Here is an 18580-nt window from a genome sequence, read left to right as displayed (position 1 = left end):
GTATAGTGCTTTTACTCTAATAATCTAATAATATACTTTATCCCATACTTTTAAACATTAATAACTAACTGATAGTTGAAAATAATAAATTCTGATAGTCCTCTAATATTTTTACGTAGATTCTTTGTTGATTCCATACCAGATACCACAATGTCATTGTGGCAGTAATCATGTGTCAGCATCTAATCCAATCTCAACTGTTGTAAAGTAAGAGATGGTAATAATATTATAACAATATAAAAGATCCATATTTTGATCACACATGATCATGGGACACTAGTACCTTGAACAACTCTTTTCCATCTTTCCCTTTTCCCCTTTTTCCTCTCTCACAGACATGATGAAGGGAATGGAGTTGTTGTGTTCTTCCTCTGCATCCACAGCCATAGCCTCTAGTGTGCACCCTCGTTCCAAAAGGTACAGCCATTGCTCATCACAATTGCCAATCATTCCTAAGAAGAAGATCAGAAGGAGCTCATCATCAGATGATCATAAGCTACGTAGAAAAAGCTCTGTTAAGAAACTGTACGGTCAGCATTGCTCTTATGCTGATGATTCACCCACAAGATATCTACTCATTGATGACACCACACCAATGGATGCTTGCAACTTCATCATGAACAAACAAGATGATACTGCAGTCGTTGCTACCACGCATGACCAGGTATTTCAGAAAATTGGTTAACTGAAAATATTATGAAAGACTACAACTTTAAATTTCTCATTCAACGCAACACAGGTTGTGGTTTTGAGGGTGTCATTGCACTGCAAGGCATGTGAAGGAAAACTTAGAAAACACATCTCAAAAATGGAAGGTCAGTTAGTTAATTACAACTTGTTAGTCTAAATCAAAATTATATATTGCATTGCTTGACTAATGTTTATGATGGTCTAAACTCTAATGCAGGAGTGAAATCATTTAACATAGACATGGAGGCAAAGAAAGTAACAATCATGGGACACGTGACGCCGTTAGGAGTTCTGGCAAGTCTCTCCAAGGTCAAGAAGAATGCACAGCTGTGGCCATCTCCAACATCATCATTAATATGATCATCATCCTGTGTTAGCTTGTTTTTAAATTTTAATGTGATATCGGAAGAATTTATCTTTATTTGTTTGATGTATGTGGGTTAATGTAATGCAGATTTTTGTTCTTGTTAAGTAGTAATACTGTGTTCACTGATTACTGAATTGTTGTATCAAATTCCCAAGCATCTTCTTCGTCTTCCTGAAAATGGCACAATGCTGACAACTCTTCTGCCAATGTTTTTCTTTCTTTTTTTCTTGTTCACTAAACCAGAATCCAGAGAGGCCTATTCCATTAATGTAATACTTAAGGTGTTAATCAGTCAAAACGCATCAACTTGCAAAGTTTCTTCTCATCCCCTTCCAAAATAATTAACTTACTATTGATATAAAAAAAAAAAATTTAGAAATTCCAACCACTAAGGGTAAAGTAAACAATCATGAATGATTCATGGGTCTCCTCCGCGGTCTCTGTCTCTAAGCATGTGCATGTGAACCTTGTGCACTTGCAGCACATATTGCACTGTTTTTGACCCCACTTTCTTTTCTCTTTCTCTTTTCAGCTCTAGTGATGAATAATCATACATGTTCACCCTAATTTGGAGGGTTCATAAATAGTATGCCACCAAGATTTTATAAGAAAATGAGTTGTTTCTTAAGTGTGGTTCATGCATATTTTTTAACTGTTGGATATGATGTGAAATTCGTATGAGGATACATGTAGTTCCTGCTCATTATAATTTGATATTTTTAAATTTACATGTATCAGTCTCTCTTACTCATGTTTCTTTCCAAACCATTTTCAAGAAACTGTTTATGTTTTATCATGGAGATGGAATCATCGAACTCAAAAGTCTCACTTTCACATGAAGGTGGTCAGTGCAATGGTGGTTACCCCGACAAGACCCCATTATTGGTGCTGACTTCATCAATGCGATTTTGTTGTCAATGTGGTATCTACCCTACAGTACATGACCAAATGAACGATGACAGCAAAGTAGTGCACTTTTGGTTGCATAATCTAGATGAAACTCGAAGGTGGTGGGTCTAAAGTCTAATCCAATTAATAATTATACGAGAGACATTATGAGTGTATGTTAGCCAAGAGAATCTAACAACCAACTTGAAATTTTATTCGATCTGCTTTCCTAAGCAGGGTGGTTGTTTCAATTTCTTTGACTCTATATCTTGGAATCCGCTCTTGAAAGGTAAATAAAACACAAGAATTAGTCCAAAAGACACACTGAACTTATCTCATGGGTCATTATTAACCAATGACAATGTTCTAAGAATTCAGCAGTTGCAGAAGTTTGAATAGTGTAAAAAAGGAGGGAACCAGGAAGTGATTAGAGAATAAAATGGTTATATCATCATGCGAGGTTCATTCCAAGTGTTAACCCGGGATTTAATTTTCTAATTTAATTATTTACCCAGGGTAATAGGAGTACAAGATAGTTACGTAACAAAGATACGATCTCGCGCGTCATGCAAAAGGAGAAACCACGCATCTATGATAAGGATTAAGTATAGGTAAAAAAGGAGAAAAAAGATCATAAGTTAAAGTTTGCAATCTCTGTTTAAACGAAAGAAAAAGAAAGGAGCAACTGCAGTAAAAACTAAAACGTTTCCCCTATGAATAATAAGTTCCTATAGCATAGGGAATTTTATTTGTTTTATTATGATGGGACGAAATAGAGATGGGGAAATCTATACAAATAAGGGAGTTAAATTTCATTTCTACTTTGGCGGAGGGAAGAAAATGGCATCAGCGGTCCTCTTTGAACGGAAGAGTTGCTCTACTCCTGAATCCACATTGAAAGCAGCCTGCAGAACAGTCGGCGACAGAGCCTTCCACACCGAAGAACTACCAGCCAAGTGGGTGAATATAGGACTGCCAAAATAACAATCATTAAGGATTATCAGAAACTACAACCATGATAAAGTAAATAAAACAGTATTGCAAGCAACCAAATAAATGAAAAACATTTACAATGTTAACAATTAACAACAAACTAAAATCTCTCTAAATGATAGTCATAAAAACCTTTTATGGGTGAAACTAGCATTAACAATCAACTGCTATAATGCACTTCTTCAAATTTTGGATTCCAACTGTTATAATGGTTGATGGACACACATTTTCATATACCATATCGCTTAATTCAAGAATAGAAGTGTGAGGTTTCTAAACGCAAAGATAAAAGCAAAGACAGTAATAAGAAGAAACCAAAGCCTTACTTAGGGGTGGTGATGATGGAGAACCATTCCATTCCATCAGGATCAGCAATCTTTGAGACCACAAAGAACCTTGGCACAATAAACAAATTGCCAGCCTTCACAGTGGTCTCCAAAACCCTCTTGCCATCGACACCAACAACCTGAACCCGGCCGCTCCCTCTGACAATATAAGTAACCTGCAGAGCCGAGTCGCAAGAAAATCCGGGGGAGCACATGGCGCTTCCATCCAACCTCACAAGGTCAGCACCAAGGCCAACCTCACCAACCAAGGGGAGATTATTGGTGTTCAAGACCACAACCCTTCCTCCACCCTTGATGTCAACATCAAGTGGAGCCTCTTCACAGTTCAAGGCCATTCCCTTCCGGTGATCGGGTTTAGGCTCAGGAAGGCTTATACTCCCATCCAGCTTCACGATCCCATTCTCTGATTGTTTCCCAACAAGGGTCTTGACATCCTTCTCTTCCAAATCCCAAGCCCTGCCAACAAACTCAGTGGAAAATCCGGTGAAGATTCCATTAGAACCAGTGAGAAAGAAGTCAGTGAATTCACCAGCCTTGTGAGCCTTTGAGGTGTCACCCAAGAACAGAACAACAAGCTCAGGATCTTCCTTGTTATACCACCATGTCACAACACCAAAGGGGAGTGCCAAGGCATCACCCTTCTTGATTGCAACAACCTTCTCTTCTTTTTCAGGGAGCACTATTCCAGCAACTCCACTCCCTAGATCAACAAGACAAATACATCACAAAAATTATATATGTAAATCAATCATACAGCATGCAGATTATTCACTTAAAACAATGATGATCGCACGTTGAATGTTCAGATTCCAACAACACAAATCATGCAAATTAAATAAAATTTAGGATCGCAATTCCACTTAATTTGTTCAATTGATTTCGAATTCAGTCACGTAACATCTCGAATTATTGGAATCTTACGAAAAAAAAAAACTGGAATAAGTTCAGGAATCTGGTTAGCGATTCCGATTCGGATAACACAATTACAACCAACAACTTAGCCTTAATTCTGACAATGATTGGGGAAATTGCAAATTACTCAAAACGAATTGAAGATTCAACATGATCATGGATAAAGGGAATTGAATTGAATTGAATTGGAGGTGGTGTACCTTGGAGAACGTAAGCGACTTTGGAAGAATCAGAGTAGCGAGGGAGGGCGAAGCCATTCTTCTCGAGAGCGAGCTTGGCGGCGCCAATGTTGCCTTGGCGGAGCATGGGGAGCTCCGATGAGGACCATGCGTAGTAGGATCCACCGTTTCCGCCGTAAAGCTTCTTCGGCAGCTGTGGAGAGAGATCAAGGTCCATCTCTTTATCTTTTGTTTTCTTCTGTGAGTATGAGTATGAGAATGAGTAAGTGAGTGCGTGTGAATTATGAAAACCGAGTGAGCAGAGAAGGGTGTTTATATAGAAGCCAACGGAAGGGCAAATCAGGAACTGACCTTATCAGTTACTTATCACTGTCACAGTCACTATCTACGGCTTTTCCCACTCGTCTTTATCTATCCATCATTGGATTCTTTTAAATTGAATTGAATTTTGAATTTGAATATTCTATTTTTTTTTTGGTGACTCGAATATTCTATTAAATATAACAGCATTGCGCTCTCCATTTTTTTATTTTTAATATTGGATTAATAATGGTATTTTTTTAAATTATGATCTACTGTCATATTTTTTTAAAATATAAAATAATTTAATATACGAAATATAAATTAGATCGTCTGATTTTTAGGTACACAAATCAGATCGTTCGATTTTTGTATTCGAACTGTCTGATTTGTATTAAAAAAATTAAAAGAATTTGGAGTAAACAAATGAAATTGTCCTATTTATGTATTCTAAATTTTTTTTATTTTATTAACACAAATCGTTGAGTCTGATTTATGTACTTTAAACTTTTAAAATTTTTTAAATATAAATCAAAAAGTCTAATTTATGTACCTCCTATAATTTTAGAAAACACAAAAAATTATCATGTTAAACTTATTCTACTTTTATATCCAATTTTTTTTAGCCTGCACTCGTCTAGGCTAATGTTACATTCATCTACTCCTTTTTATCTGGGATGGATATCAATTTTGATGATGGTTTTATTTTTAAATTATATTATTTTCAAATTGGAGTTAATGTTTAGTTATATATTTCTTGATCTTAATATTTGTTTTAATTTTTAAGTTCAAAGTGATATATTTTGAAGTTAGTACAAATAAGTTATTTTTAAAAATTAAAATTTAAGTTTTAAATGAATATAAAAAATAGGATAAAGTTATCTTAATTAAAAAAAGTCATATTAAAAAGAAAAGTTTAGTTAATATATATCTTATAAACACAAATTAAAAATATCAATTAAAAAACTTTTATATAACAAAATACAAAATATATTTTTTTATATATTTGCTGTGCTGTTATTAAGTACAAAATTTAAAAATTTTTATTAGTATTAACATTAATACGTGTGTTTAAGGTTTAGTTTAGTAAAATTTCTACTTTTTAAAAGTAGCTTATAAAAGCTAACTTTTAAAAGATGACTTTTTAAAAGTTATAGCATTTATGTTTGGTAAATCAAATTAAAAATTGCTTTTAATAATCACAAGCAACAACAATTGTATTTGGTAAAATAGCTTTTAAAATTTAAAAATATTATAATAGATATAAATGCAAACATTAAATTTGAAAATTAGTTAACATATGAGTTATATTAGACTTTTAAATTTTGAAAAACACAAGCTAACTTTAAAAAGCTCTATTTTAGGTGCTTTCAAAAATATCCCAATCTTTTAAAAACTGCAAGTACAAGCACATAATCTTTTTTATTTACTAAGGCTTGGTTTGGTAAAGCTTTTCGAAGATGTGCTTGTGCTTTTTAAAAGCTCAAGCTCCTCATTTTGTGTTTGGTAAATAAAAAAAAAATCATATGCTTGTGCTTGCAGCTTTTAAAAGATCGGGGTACTTTTGAAAGCACCTAAGATAGAGCTTTTCAAAGTTGGCTTGTGCTTTTCAAAATTTAAAAGTCTAATATAACCTCATATGTTAACTAATTTTCAAATTTAATGCTTGCATTTATGTCTATTATAGTATTTTTAAATTTTAAAAGCTATTTTACCAAATGTAATTGTTGTTACTTGTGATTATTAAAAGTAATTTTTAATTTGGTTTACTAAACATAAATGTTACCATTTTTAAAAAGCCATCTTTTAAAAGTTAGCTTTTATAAGCTACTTTTGAAAAATAAAAGATTTACCAAACTAAGCCTAATGCTGAGTTTGGTAAAGCTTTTTCAAGAGGTGCTTGTGCTTTTTAAAAGCACAAGCACAAGCACGTCATTTTGCGTTTGGTAAATTAAAAAGCCCAAGTGCTTGTGCTTACGGCTTTTAAAAGTTAGGGGTGCTTTTGAAAGCACCTAGGAGAGAGCTTTTTAAAGCTGGCTTATGCTTACCAAATTTTTTTCATTTTCCCGCACATATTTCTCGCTATTATATTGCCATTAAAATCCTCATATATTTCTAACTTCTCATCCTAACCTTCACAAATTCTAACACAATCTTCATATATTTTTTATTTTTTAACCTAATCTTCATATATTTTTTTATTTTTTATTTTTAGTGATGATATTTAGGATAAAATAATTTTTTATGATACTTATATAAAATTTAAAAGTTAAAAAATAAAAGAATTTATTTATTATATTTATTATGAATTTTTTATTTTAACATTATTTTATTTTAAAATATTATATAAATTTTTAAAAAATTTGAAAAAAAATTAATTTTTTTGTTATAAACATGTTTGTTATAATTTTTTCAACTTTTAAAAGCTGTTTTACCAAACATAATTGTGGTGCTTGTACTTATTAAAAGTCATTTTTAATTTAATTTTATCAAACGCAAGCTTTTAAAAAGTTATCTTTTAAAATACAGCTTTCATAAGCTACTTTTAAAAAGCAAAAGCTTTACCAAACCAAGCCTAAATACAAAATGAGGAGCTTGACCTTTTAAAAAGTACAAGCACTTATTTAAAAAACTTTACCAAACTAAGCCTAACTCATGTAGAAGCTAAACCTAACAAGAATTAGCCTCAATCTTTTTTTTTTTATTAATCTTTTTTATTTTTGGACATTCTTTTTGATTAATCTTATCCACCAGAATTCACAGTGGGGCCAGTGAGCTTGTTTTGTGGGCCTAGCAGACTAGCAGTATCCTGAGTGGGGCCCTTAACTGGGTGGTTGTGTGGGCCGATCGGGCTTTCAGGAGTGTGATCGACCGATCGTCACTCACGACTCACTTCCGTTCTCTCCTCTTCGCCTTCCCATCATAACAGGCAACTCGACTCAGCTCTCAAACCAAACTGAAACAAAACCCTCCTTCCCTTTTCATTCTCTTGCATTTTTTTTTTTATGAAAAATAAGAAACCAATATATGCTTCAGCTGCTCCTCCGTGGTGGCAACTTGCCGCTGCGGCTGCCACCTTCAACCATCACTATTATACTTCCAGGTTCTCTCTCGCTCCTCATCACTCTTTAGCTACTTATGCTACATCTTCAATACTGCTTACTCTTTAGTTGTGTCCGATTTTAGCATATTGTTTTGTTTTGGCTTGTGTGAGATTTTATATTCTACTTGTTTTCACACAGTTTTCATTGATAATATTGGTCTTGAACTTCCTGCTAGTTATTGCACCAGCGTGCTGAACCTAAGTTCTTCAAACTAATTGCTATATGGTTTAATCTATAGCTTCCATTCTAGAGCTAAAATGCTTATTGTAGTGCCTTCTACTTCAAGTCAATGATTTTTAGCATTTGGCATCTATAGCTATGATCTATATTATGGTCCTTTTTTTTTAATTTATGGTTAAGTTTTAGTTGATTTTTTTGTATGCTTTGGAATTAGAGGCCTGGTTTCTTAGTGCAAGCTGAGCAACAAGTTTAATACCCGAGCAGTACATGTTCTATTACTCTTTCAGAGTATTGTTCCCAGTGCTGTTAACCCTAGGCTTGTTTTGCAACAAAAACTAATGTCTTCCAAGATAATTGATGGAGTGAACAATCTAATATTTTGTATGGGGAAAGAAAAGATCATTTCATCTCCTCTCTATTCTATTATGTTCTCAAGCATACATATGTTATATGTTGGTTACATCAACATTTATGACAAGACACAATGACCCTGTGTGGTAATTGTCTTAGGAGAAATATATAGAGACGAACTTGTTTGGAGAAGGGAGGCAGATACAGAAACATGTAAAATGTCTCTATCTTGGGACCACATTTGCCCAATTTTTTGTTCATCTGAAAATTGGAGGTGGAAATATAATTTTCTTTCTTGGTGTCTATTTTCTTGGTGTCTTTTTAGCAGGAAAAATCATTGATATCCTTAGACCTGTTATTGGAGGAAATTGTATTCGTGGCCTCTATTTGGTGCATATGAAGATGGATTGATTTCTGGTCTTCTCTTTTATATTGGATTTTCCTTCGTTGTTCAGTTGCTTTGTTAAGGGGGATACCCTTAAAGAAAAATTGATTGAGACCATTATATGCTGTGGATAATTACTATTAATTAAAAAGACTTGTACTTATTTAAAATGAGGGATTTATGCTTGTTTTGTAGCTCATAGGTAAGGCTTACCTTAAACCAGCTCTTGACATGCTCTGAGGAGCATGCATTAATGACAGGCTTATGCACTAGAGATACCATAAATAACAAACCCATATTTTATTAATATCGATCGTCGATTTTATGTGTAACACAAAGTTCTAATATGGTAGAATGTTAAATATGTATATGTCAGCATGAGTGAAATATAAATATAATGTCAATTTTTTGTTAAAAATAAAAGGGATATTCTGGAAAACTCGATAAGGTCTTCGGTCTTCGGTCTTCGGTCTTCCTATCACTTAAACCCTATTTAGACTAACCCTACTATCTCCTGCAGTCGCTGCTCTCATTTGTTTGCTGCAAATCAACACAGGCAGATACTGGGAAGAAACTAGCTTTGATGTCCAGTTCAATATTCTATCTTCATTGATACTCTAACTTTACTTGTGATTGTTTTAAAAAGACCTAAGCTTGGTAGATTTTTTTATTGGGATTGTGAACCTTCTTAAGATTAGGATTTCGTAACTTAGATTGTGATATCGTGAATTTGTTGATGGTATGGAACAACGAGACACTAATAGCAATTATGAATGTATTTCTTCTATTCCTTTTCTGCAATCTTCTTTTCTTTTTGAAAGCAAAAGAAGGATATTTTGCATGAGCTGCTTCACTAAGCAACTTTAGAGAGGAAGTCAATGTGTATGGAGATTGGTTAAGACTTAAGAGATTAGACATATATATGATACTTGTCATGGTTTTACGGAACAAAGCAAGTCTTATGACTGCTTATTCTGTGTAACTTTTATTCGAGTTGATTCAATTTTGAGTACTGTATATAACTAGTATCCCATAAGTATGTACCTGAATCTTATCTTATTGATCACAGATTACAAGTATTGCCCAGTATTGGAAAAAGTATGATTGCTTTCAATACCAAGTGTTTATGTGTTTTAGCGACTTGCTGAAATGGGTTTGGTGCCGAATATCTTTTATATATCATTCCTACATTTTTCCATGAAGGGTTTCTAATGTTTGACATAAATATGGCCATATATAGTTATATATTGTTATTTATAATCTCTTTAGTACATGTATTTATCATCAATATGAAATCTTACAAGTCCATTAAGTTTATTATTGTTTTTAAAGCTAAAACTTCTGATGTTTTCATGTTTTAATTTATAACTTATACCATGCGTCTGTTTGACATATTTTATGCTTCTCGCTGATGTATGCTTCATTGCTTCTTCAGTCTTCCCACTAATTTTGAAAAATGACCATTTCTGAGGGAGAACCATCAAGCAGTGCTGCACAGGCAAGCATTTCCATTTGCTTTGTAACTTGGATCCTTGAGATTCTGTTGTCCCTGGATACCCTTTTTGGGTGGCTGGAGCATAACCCTTTATTTATTGAATTGAACAGACAATAGGCTTGATAGTGGCAGTGAAGGAATTGCAAGGACTTAAAGCTCTGGATCTAAATAAATTATTGAGGGATTCTGAAAATCTTACTATCCAATACTGTACCAAAAATGGATTATTGCTTAAGGTTGTCTCATAGTCAGCTTCATCATGCTCTTTTATATCTTGTTTTATCATACTATTTTTCCTAATTATTCTATGTACAGATTGATATGGAAAAGCTTGCAGGATCACTTCCATTGCACCTCATTTCGATGCTTATATCATTTAAGAGAGATGAAGCCCTGTTCAGATACTTGTTATCTGCCATTCGTCTCTTGTATTCCTTGTGTGATTTAGCCTCCCGAAATTCTAAACTCGAACAGGTTAATATTAATAGTGAATATTTATTTTGATCATTTGAAGATTGTAATAACACTAGTTTGTAATTTTGTATCCCCAATATGATTACAGATTTTTCTAGATGATGTAAAATTGTTTGACCAGCTGCTTGACTTTGTTTTCTACATGCTTATTGTTCTTGGTGGTTGCAAACAGGTTTTACTCTTTTCTATTCTTTTTCAGGTTGTAGTTTGTTCTTCTGTGTTGTTTATTTGTATTGAGATTTACACTTATGTTGCAGGAAGACCATGCTTTTTGTCATAGGCACCTTGTGCATTCAACTCTTGTGCCATGTACCTTCTATCTATTAACAGGGTTTATCTCAACTAAATGGCAAGATGTTGTCCATGTACTGCTTGCCCATCCCAAGGTATTTCGGAGTCAAATAATGACCCTTATCCCAAATAGGATGATACCAATTTCAAAAAAAAAAAAAAAAGGAAGAAGAAGAAGAAAGAAAGAAGGAATTTAAGTTTCATTTCTTTCAATCGACTTAATGGATTCTCATATTTTCTGATAACACATCGGTCTTTGGCTAACCATGAATTCTATGATCACAGATTGACATATTTATGGATGCTGCTTTTGGATCAGTTCGCATGGTTGTTAGGTGTCTTGAGATCACACTGCTAGCTTATTACAACGATTTTTCAATGGAATCAAATTTGACAGCTGAACAAGTAGTTTATTATCTCTGTCAGCAGTGTGAAGCTTCACTTCAGTTTCTTCAATCCCTGTGTCAACAAAAGTTGTTTAAGGAATGCCTCCTTATGAATCAGGTTTTCTAAATTTGACTGACTTTATAAATTTGTAGCAACACATGCAGGGGTGATGCTATGTCCCAGAAATTTTGTATGAGCTAATCCGTTTAACTTTAGATTAAAGATTAGGACTAAAAAGTAGTTTGGTTGCAACATAAAAGATAAAGGAAAAAATAAATTTCAGAGCCCACCTTCTCATGGGTTTGTTTGCTTCTGTTTGGTGCCGGGTTTTCATTGTAGTTTTAAAGCAACTTTTTTTAGAAAGATAAAAAATAGAGGATCATGGACTATGGTTAAATATTTCCAATTAAAATATTCTAGTTCTTGTTGGACTATGATGTTCATATTTTCCATTTGTAAGATAGATCAACAAGCATCTCATTTATACCCATATTTATATGAAAGTATCATTCTCCCTCCAACTTGAATATAGATTTGAGTATCCATTTTTTTTGTCACCCTGTTCCAAAGCCGACCAATTTATTATCTCAAAGCTAATGGGAGAGAACCTGCAAATGGATATAGTTATGGTGAGAATTGAGATATTTTTATTTTACATAGCAGACACTCCATCTGTAGATTGTGTACTTATCCACCAGGAAGATGCTTAGTGTATTAACTTATTATATTGATTTGAGTGATCAATAGGAGGGATTATGTTTATTATTTCTTACAGGAAATATGTGGAGAGGGAAGTGTTCTCTTTCTGGCTCTGTCCATCTTGAAGTTACAGATTCAGCCATCTCTTCCAACTAGGATTAAGGCAGCTTTATCAAGGCTAAAATCTAAAATACTATCCATTGTGAGTCTGATGTCAAATTTTGCTATAACTCTCTGCTTTTAACTTTAATCTACTTTGTAATTGATGCATATTATTAACAATGCTATCATCACTCTCTTTAATCAGCTGCTAGGTTTGTGTGAAGTGGAGAGCATTTCATATCTTGATGAAGTAGCCAGTTCACCACAAAGTTTGGCTTTGGCTAAATCTGTTGCATCTGAGGTTAGTTTCTCCAGTTGGCCTACCATGCAAACTGAGATCTTGAAATTATCAACTTTTTGTGTCCCTCTGATCACCCCATTAGCATCTGCAGTTATTTTGGTTCTCAAATGGGATTAAACCGTTGATTACAGTATAATATGGATTGTTGAGTAGAAGTACAAGTTTTCAGGAGATCTTTGAAATCATAATGTTCTGTGGTGGTATGCAGTATATATTTGATCCATTAACATATTTCCCATGATATAGGTTTTAGATCTGTTGAAGATTGCTTTTGGAAGAGATTCTGCACATCACAATGTTGATGGATGCCATCCAATGGGATTTGTACAGCTCAATGCAATGCGTCTAGCTGACATCTTGTCAGATGATTCAAACTTCCGATCTTACGTGATGCTTTGTTTTGTAAGTTTATCCCTTCCAGAATGGCGTTAAGTTGAAGTTATGATCAATTGTGGTATAGTAAAATATTTTTCGTGGTACCAACATCATTCCTTTTTTTTTTCTTTTTTCTTCCCCCTTTTCTCTGCTCAAAATTTGATTCATAAAATATGGCCAAATATAAAATGTGTGGATTCTCCTCTAATTCCTATTATATGAAAAGTTTTACCGTTTTATTTGCATGTGATTTCAGACTAAAGTTCTGACAGCAATAATTTCTCTCTCCCATGGAGATTTTTTATCCTGTTGGTGTTCATCTAATCTCCTGGAGACAGAGGAGGATTGCAATGTTGAATATGATACATTGGCTGCAGTTGGATGGGTTTTGGATTATACTTCACTAGATATAACAAATGCTACAAATTTGGAATTCATCCAAATACCAAACAAGATGCCCAGGGCTTCTTATGCACATCATAAGACATCATTACTGATCAAGTTATTTGCAAATCTTCATTGTTTTGTTCCCAACATATGTGAAGGTTGGTTATTTGTCAAGGTTCACTAAGTTTTTAGTGTTTTCACATATATATAGTTCTTCGTATCAGTAACCACTTTTTTTATTTTAATCCTCAGAGATGGAGGAAAATCATTTTGTTCTCAAGGTCCTGGAGTGCCTGCAAATGGATCTATCTGACATTCTTCCTGGGTTTTCTTTTGCTTCTGATGCTTCTAAAGCTGCCATTGCTAGCAAGAACCTGCGTAATGATTCTTCTCATATACTTCTTATTGTGAAATTCTGAGCAATATGTGGCTACTTTATCACAGTTAACGCCTTTTTGTAGGGTCATTATTAAGTCATGCAGAATCTTTGATTCCAAACTACTTAAATACAGAGGATTTGCAACTTCTAAGGTTATTTTTCCCTCACTTCATTTTCTATGTACTTTTAACACTTTAACATGATCTTTTTTTATCAGTGTCATGTTATAACAAATAGCTTATTTATATAAATTGTTTGCAGGGTTTTTTCTAGCAAATTACAATCACTTTTTAGTTCTACTGGGTTCGAGGGAAATCATATTCAAGTATATTTTTGTCCTTTGGTTTGAGTTGTTTTTATTGCCTGTTCTTGCTCTATATCTTTTCTCCTCTGTTCATGTCCATTTTGGAACTTTTATATGACTCTGGCCTTATCATCTGGAAAATTCAGGATAGCAAATTTGAGCTGTCATTGTCTCAGGATAAGTTTACTAAACTCAACATCAATGAACATTATCAGGTATTTTCTATATCTTTTACTCATTTAATGATCACAAAGCCTGTTTTTTCTATTGTTACAAGTTCTAGTGTGTGTTTTACCGATTTTTAGCAAATCTGGGTTGATTCGATATCTAATAATTTGGGAGCGAAACCTACTGCCCTTGTGAGTACCAGCTTTCGAAGTGCATCAAAATCTCTTTCAATTTGGATAAAACAATAAAGAAAAATCTGAAAAGAAAAGCAAATAAATTTGAAAATGAAATGATTGAGAATAAATGAAATGACTTTAACTTTAAAGAAAGCAGTAAATTTCCTTCAATGAGATCGAGGACTTTGAAATCGAAATGAAAAGTACTGAATCTTAAAAGATGACAGAAATGATAAAATTGCTTGAAAGATAAATCTGCAAGAAAAATAAAGATTAGAAGAAATTTAAATAAAAAGTAAAGACAATGGAAGGAACTATATAGAAAAGAAAGCTCTAAGCAGACTCAGAAATTCGCTGGGAATGTGAGTGTGCTTAAGTGATTTTCTGTAACAACGTTCCAACCTTTATTCCTTCAAGTCTTCTCCTATTTATAAGAACCTTCAACCAATCAAATTGAAGTGTAACTCCTACGTACATTAATTCATGAGTAACCGTTCCTGTTCTTTGGGTGCTGTAATTGCTACTAACTTCACTTGTCAACTTCCTCATTTCTTCGGTTGCCTCACTTTTTCTAGATAGGTCCTGGTCTATCAAGATCCTCACTTCTGTCGATTAGCTTTCCTCGATAGCTCCCATGAAACTAGTCACTACCTCGAAGCTCACAACTTGTTTATTTTTGGCTAACAAATTACCTCCTTAGGATTGATGTGTCTATCGAACTATTAATAAAACGCTCAATCCTATTTCTTCTCAAAGACATTAAAACCCATAACTGAACAATTACTTCAGATGCGGCCCATTAATTACCTACGTTTCCATTACTCCAAAAACAACGCCCATGATTGTTCACCTTCTCATTAATTGCCATTTTCTCTTTCCTTCAATCATGGCTTTTCAAGGAAGTTTCCTTGATTTTCAAAATTCAAATCCCTTTATAAACTCTTCATCTTTACCTTTTCGTCTTTTTCCTCTCAAATTCATCTTCTACCTTTAGCTATCCCCAATCCTTTCCAAGTTTCTCATTTGCTCTTTTCATCTGCAACCAAGTCAACACTTTTTTTTTAAATCATCAATGGCTTCTTCAATTGCCAAAGATAAAGGCAAACACGTTGCCACTGAAACTTCCATTCAATCTTATTTGAAGATACTATCCCGGCTCGGGGACTATCATTGAAGACCCTGAGCACGTTGTGGATGACAAAAAGATCCTCTTACCTTTCACCGTCTATGATGATACTTACTGTTTTCTTGGTCCACTGCAAACTCTAACACAAGCTAAGGACAATGCCCATTATTTCCCTGGCGCCAAAGGGGGAGACTTGCTTATCAAACAAAAACTTTTCATAACTCCCTTCATCGATGGTAAAAAGCCTTTTTGGAATAATCCTAAAGTCTCCTTCAAAATTGCTGACTTCTTTGCCTGGTACCAAAGGCTCGAACCTGTAAAGGGTGAAGCTTGGAGAACGCAAGGTATTCATAATCTTCTTCGTCTTTCCCATTTCACACCTACCACTTATCACTGGATGATTGACACTGCTCTCTGCTTCTGGAATAAGACCACCAATAACTTTCATCTGCCTTTTGGGATGGTTGGTCCAACTCTGTTCGATGTTGCCGCCATTACTGGGCTTTCGATAAACAATATTGTGGCTACTTTTGATACCAAGCCCTCCAAATCCTACAACATCATTTAGAAAAATTCTTATGGGGACTTCATCAAACACAACATGGGTAAAGAAGACAGCCCCGTTATTGATGATGAGTGCGTGATTTTCTTATACTATTGGCTAAACGCTATTATATTTTGCTCGAGGAGTATCTCGATGCAAAAACTTTGTTCCTCTGGTTGCTTTGCTACATGAAGGGCACAAATTCAATTTGGCCAAGTTGCTCTTAGGAAATCTTTATGATGAGCTTGGGCAATTGGTCGATGGCCTTCGAAAAAGAACTTCAATTAATGCAGGGTCCCCTTTGCCTACTCCAACTTTGGCTAAATGCCATCTTTGGAAGGCACATGAAGCAAGATGGGGTTTTTGCTTCGGACAAACAAAACATCGAAGGTTTTCGATTAGTGACACTTCAACCAAATTTTGAAAATGCCCACTCGATTGAGGAACTTTTCTTGGAAGCATTCTCCAAATTTCATTCATGTAAAACTTTTCGAAATGAGGAGTTAATACTTGCCCCTTTTGCGAATCGAAACTGTGGTCCAACCTGGTTTCAACGCCTCCTCTCCAATGAAGGTGATGATAACGCTTTAAGCAATACCATTTGGGCCAACCTTCTTGCAGTTCAAATATTCCCTACGGGAATTCCCCAGTATAAAAAAGAACAATTCAAAATGACCCTTCATGTTCCCCACTACGTCACTAGACAAATGGTTTTTTCTCAAGCTCTTTCAGCACCTTTTCCTCAACAAGGCAAGGCTCTCAGCCACATAGAATTCAAATCAATGGAGAAAATTCGGAGATGTCTTGATGTCAGTGACAAAAATCAAAGTCACTATTTCTCCCTCCCTTTTGACTATAGTGACTTCGTCACAAAATCTTTCGTCGAATAGTGGAATAACTACTATTCTCGGTACACCCATTCACTAGACGAAATAAAGAGGGACTCGATTAAGACTCTCCCAAGTGTTCTTGAGGTTTCTCCGAAAAGAACCATAAAAAGGAAAATCGAGGCTACTGAGACCTCAAAGCAACCAAAACGAAAGACACAGAAAACTTCCTTTAAACCACCAAAACAACAAAGGTAATAACTCACTTGCATTTCTCCGAAGTGACATGCGATATGCAGCCAAATCGATCATACAAGATTCCTCTATTTTCTTATAGTGATTTCATCAATCACCATATGGAACACGGGGACGATCCTGTGACTGATGAGGAGAGTGTGGCGTTCTTGTACTACTGGTTGAATGCCATTGTTTTCTGTTCGAGGAGTGTTCAAATGCAAAAGTTATTTCTTCCTTTGGCTGCTCTTTTGCATGAAGACCACACATTCAATTTAGCCAAATTAATTTTGGGACATTTGTATGATGAACTTGGGCATTTAGTTGATTGTCTTCGAGCCAATTCATCAACTAATGTAGGTGTCCCTTTGAAAAATACATGAAGCAATGTAGGTTTTTATCATTCATTCCTCACTTTTGAAAATGTCTTCACGTATTCCTGAGGCTTTGTTGCAATGGGTAGATTCTTCCATTTTATCTGAACGCCCCTTAGTAGATGATGTTTTTATAACTGAACTTAGGAAGTATCATAGGATGTGTCCTTGACGTTGATGAACCCAAGCATGAGTTAGCAGCCTCAGACCCGGAGGATAGAGTTTGCTGTGGGAGGCTTACTGAGTCTGATCCTCATTTCATTTTCATGTATGATTGTCTTTTCACCCGTTTAGAGGTTACCTTTTCTTTTTCTGATTTTGAGATGGAGGTTTTGTCCCACTGCCGAGTAGCTCCTACCCAATTTCACGCTAATTCCTGGGGTTTTTTGAAAATTTACCAACTTGTTAGCAAAGAGCTTGACTTTCCAATTTCTTTAAAAGTCATTTTCTATCTTTTTCACTTGACAAAGCCCTTTAGTGCTCAGAACAAACAACAGTGGGTCTCTTTTCGAGCTATTCAGGGTCGGAAGGTGTTTTCTATTTTTGACAAGTCGTTTCATGACCTTAAAAATTTTTTCTTCAAAGTTTTCGCTATCGAGGAGGCTGTGGTAGGGTTCTTTCGAGAGGCTTGGGGACGAGCTCCCAATCTTGACACCAAAAAATTTCTTCTTGAATTTCCGAGTTTTGTTCGGACTGAGCTAGGTAGCTTTTACTTCTAGTTTTTACTTTTGTCTTCATGAATGGATAGCTGATACTTCTGACTTGTGTAGTAACTCTTTTTATCTCGTTTTTTTTTTTTCTAGAAAAAATGAAGAGCGGTTCGAGAGTAGCTTACCAAAAAGTGCAGGAAGCCAAGAGGAACGCTCGCGCCCAAGCTGCCGCGCAAGAGGTCGGGACTTCTACCACTCCTCCTCGGCGCCAAAGCTTGGGTTTGGGAACTTCTTCTCAGCCAGTCTTGGTAAATCCGATTCCTACTCCTCCTCTTCCTCCTTCTGCCTATGTTCCCTCAGTCCTTTCTTCCTCGGAGCCTGAGAAAAAGAAACGTAAGATCTCGGAAGCTGGTGCTTCCAATGTCGGGGACACCGGCTTTGACGGAGTGAAATTTTCTAGGAAGCACATCCTTCCTTATAGCCAAATCGCTATGGATGATGCTGCTATCCGTAATCATCTCCAAATTTTAATCCGAGAAGGAATTAGGACTGCTGGGGTCTGTACCTCCCTTCTTGATATACTAGAAAAAA

At 35.0% G+C, this 18580-nt stretch overlaps 3 protein-coding genes across 3 annotated transcripts in view; 2 read left to right on the top strand and 1 right to left on the bottom strand.

Moving 5' to 3' along the window:
* The first annotated feature begins 264 nt into the window (after positions 1-264).
* LOC112771739 (uncharacterized) lies at positions 265-1235 on the top strand. Its single transcript, XM_025816551.3, has 3 exons — positions 265-664; positions 740-815; positions 908-1235. Exons 1-3 carry the CDS (start codon positions 338-340, stop codon positions 1048-1050), a joined length of 546 nt encoding a protein of 181 aa, XP_025672336.1. The 5' UTR covers positions 265-337; the 3' UTR covers positions 1051-1235.
* A 1344-nt stretch (positions 1236-2579) lies between these two features.
* Positions 2580-4766, bottom strand: LOC112769169 (glutelin type-A 1). The gene is made up of 3 exons (XM_025813610.3): positions 4398-4766; positions 3265-3985; positions 2580-2917 (listed from the first exon to the last, which is right to left on the bottom strand). Exons 1-3 carry the CDS (start codon positions 4591-4593, stop codon positions 2764-2766), a joined length of 1071 nt encoding a protein of 356 aa, XP_025669395.1. The 5' UTR covers positions 4594-4766; the 3' UTR covers positions 2580-2763.
* A 2721-nt stretch (positions 4767-7487) lies between these two features.
* LOC112769162 (nodulin homeobox) overlaps positions 7488-18580 on the top strand; it is a 25846-nt gene continuing 14753 nt past the window's right edge. Inside the window, exons 1-15 of the mRNA XM_025813602.3 lie at positions 7488-7779; positions 10132-10194; positions 10302-10427; positions 10507-10665; positions 10754-10837; positions 10923-11051; positions 11242-11460; positions 12119-12244; positions 12350-12445; positions 12692-12847; positions 13077-13365; positions 13460-13585; positions 13669-13738; positions 13848-13911; positions 14037-14105. Of these exons, the coding sequence (XP_025669387.1) occupies positions 10153-10194; positions 10302-10427; positions 10507-10665; positions 10754-10837; positions 10923-11051; positions 11242-11460; positions 12119-12244; positions 12350-12445; positions 12692-12847; positions 13077-13365; positions 13460-13585; positions 13669-13738; positions 13848-13911; positions 14037-14105 (1755 nt within the window). The 5' untranslated portion in view covers positions 7488-7779; positions 10132-10152. The remainder of the gene's footprint in view (positions 7780-10131; positions 10195-10301; positions 10428-10506; positions 10666-10753; positions 10838-10922; positions 11052-11241; positions 11461-12118; positions 12245-12349; positions 12446-12691; positions 12848-13076; positions 13366-13459; positions 13586-13668; positions 13739-13847; positions 13912-14036; positions 14106-18580) is intronic.

This window comes from Arachis hypogaea, chromosome 18, assembly GCF_003086295.3.
Source record: "Arachis hypogaea cultivar Tifrunner chromosome 18, arahy.Tifrunner.gnm2.J5K5, whole genome shotgun sequence".
NCBI lineage: Eukaryota > Viridiplantae > Streptophyta > Magnoliopsida > Fabales > Fabaceae > Arachis > Arachis hypogaea.
Note: the sequence above shows the minus strand (reverse complement) of the source record. Positions and strands in the feature narration are given on the sequence as shown.

Coding starts and splice junctions, on each gene's coding strand:
- LOC112771739 (XM_025816551.3), top strand. CDS start 338: ATGATGAAGGGAATGGAGTTGTTGTGTTCTTCCTCTGCATCCACAGCC. Junction 665..739: donor TTGCTACCACGCATGACCAG/GTATTTCAGAAA, acceptor AACGCAACACAG/GTTGTGGTTTTGAGGGTGTC. Junction 816..907: donor ACACATCTCAAAAATGGAAG/GTCAGTTAGTTA, acceptor ACTCTAATGCAG/GAGTGAAATCATTTAACATA.
- LOC112769169 (XM_025813610.3), bottom strand. CDS start 4,593: ATGGACCTTGATCTCTCTCCACAGCTGCCGAAGAAGCTTTACGGCGGA. Junction 3,986..4,397: donor AGTCGCTTACGTTCTCCAAG/GTACACCACCTC, acceptor TTGTTGATCTAG/GGAGTGGAGTTGCTGGAATA. Junction 2,918..3,264: donor TCCATCATCACCACCCCTAA/GTAAGGCTTTGG, acceptor TTATTTTGGCAG/TCCTATATTCACCCACTTGG.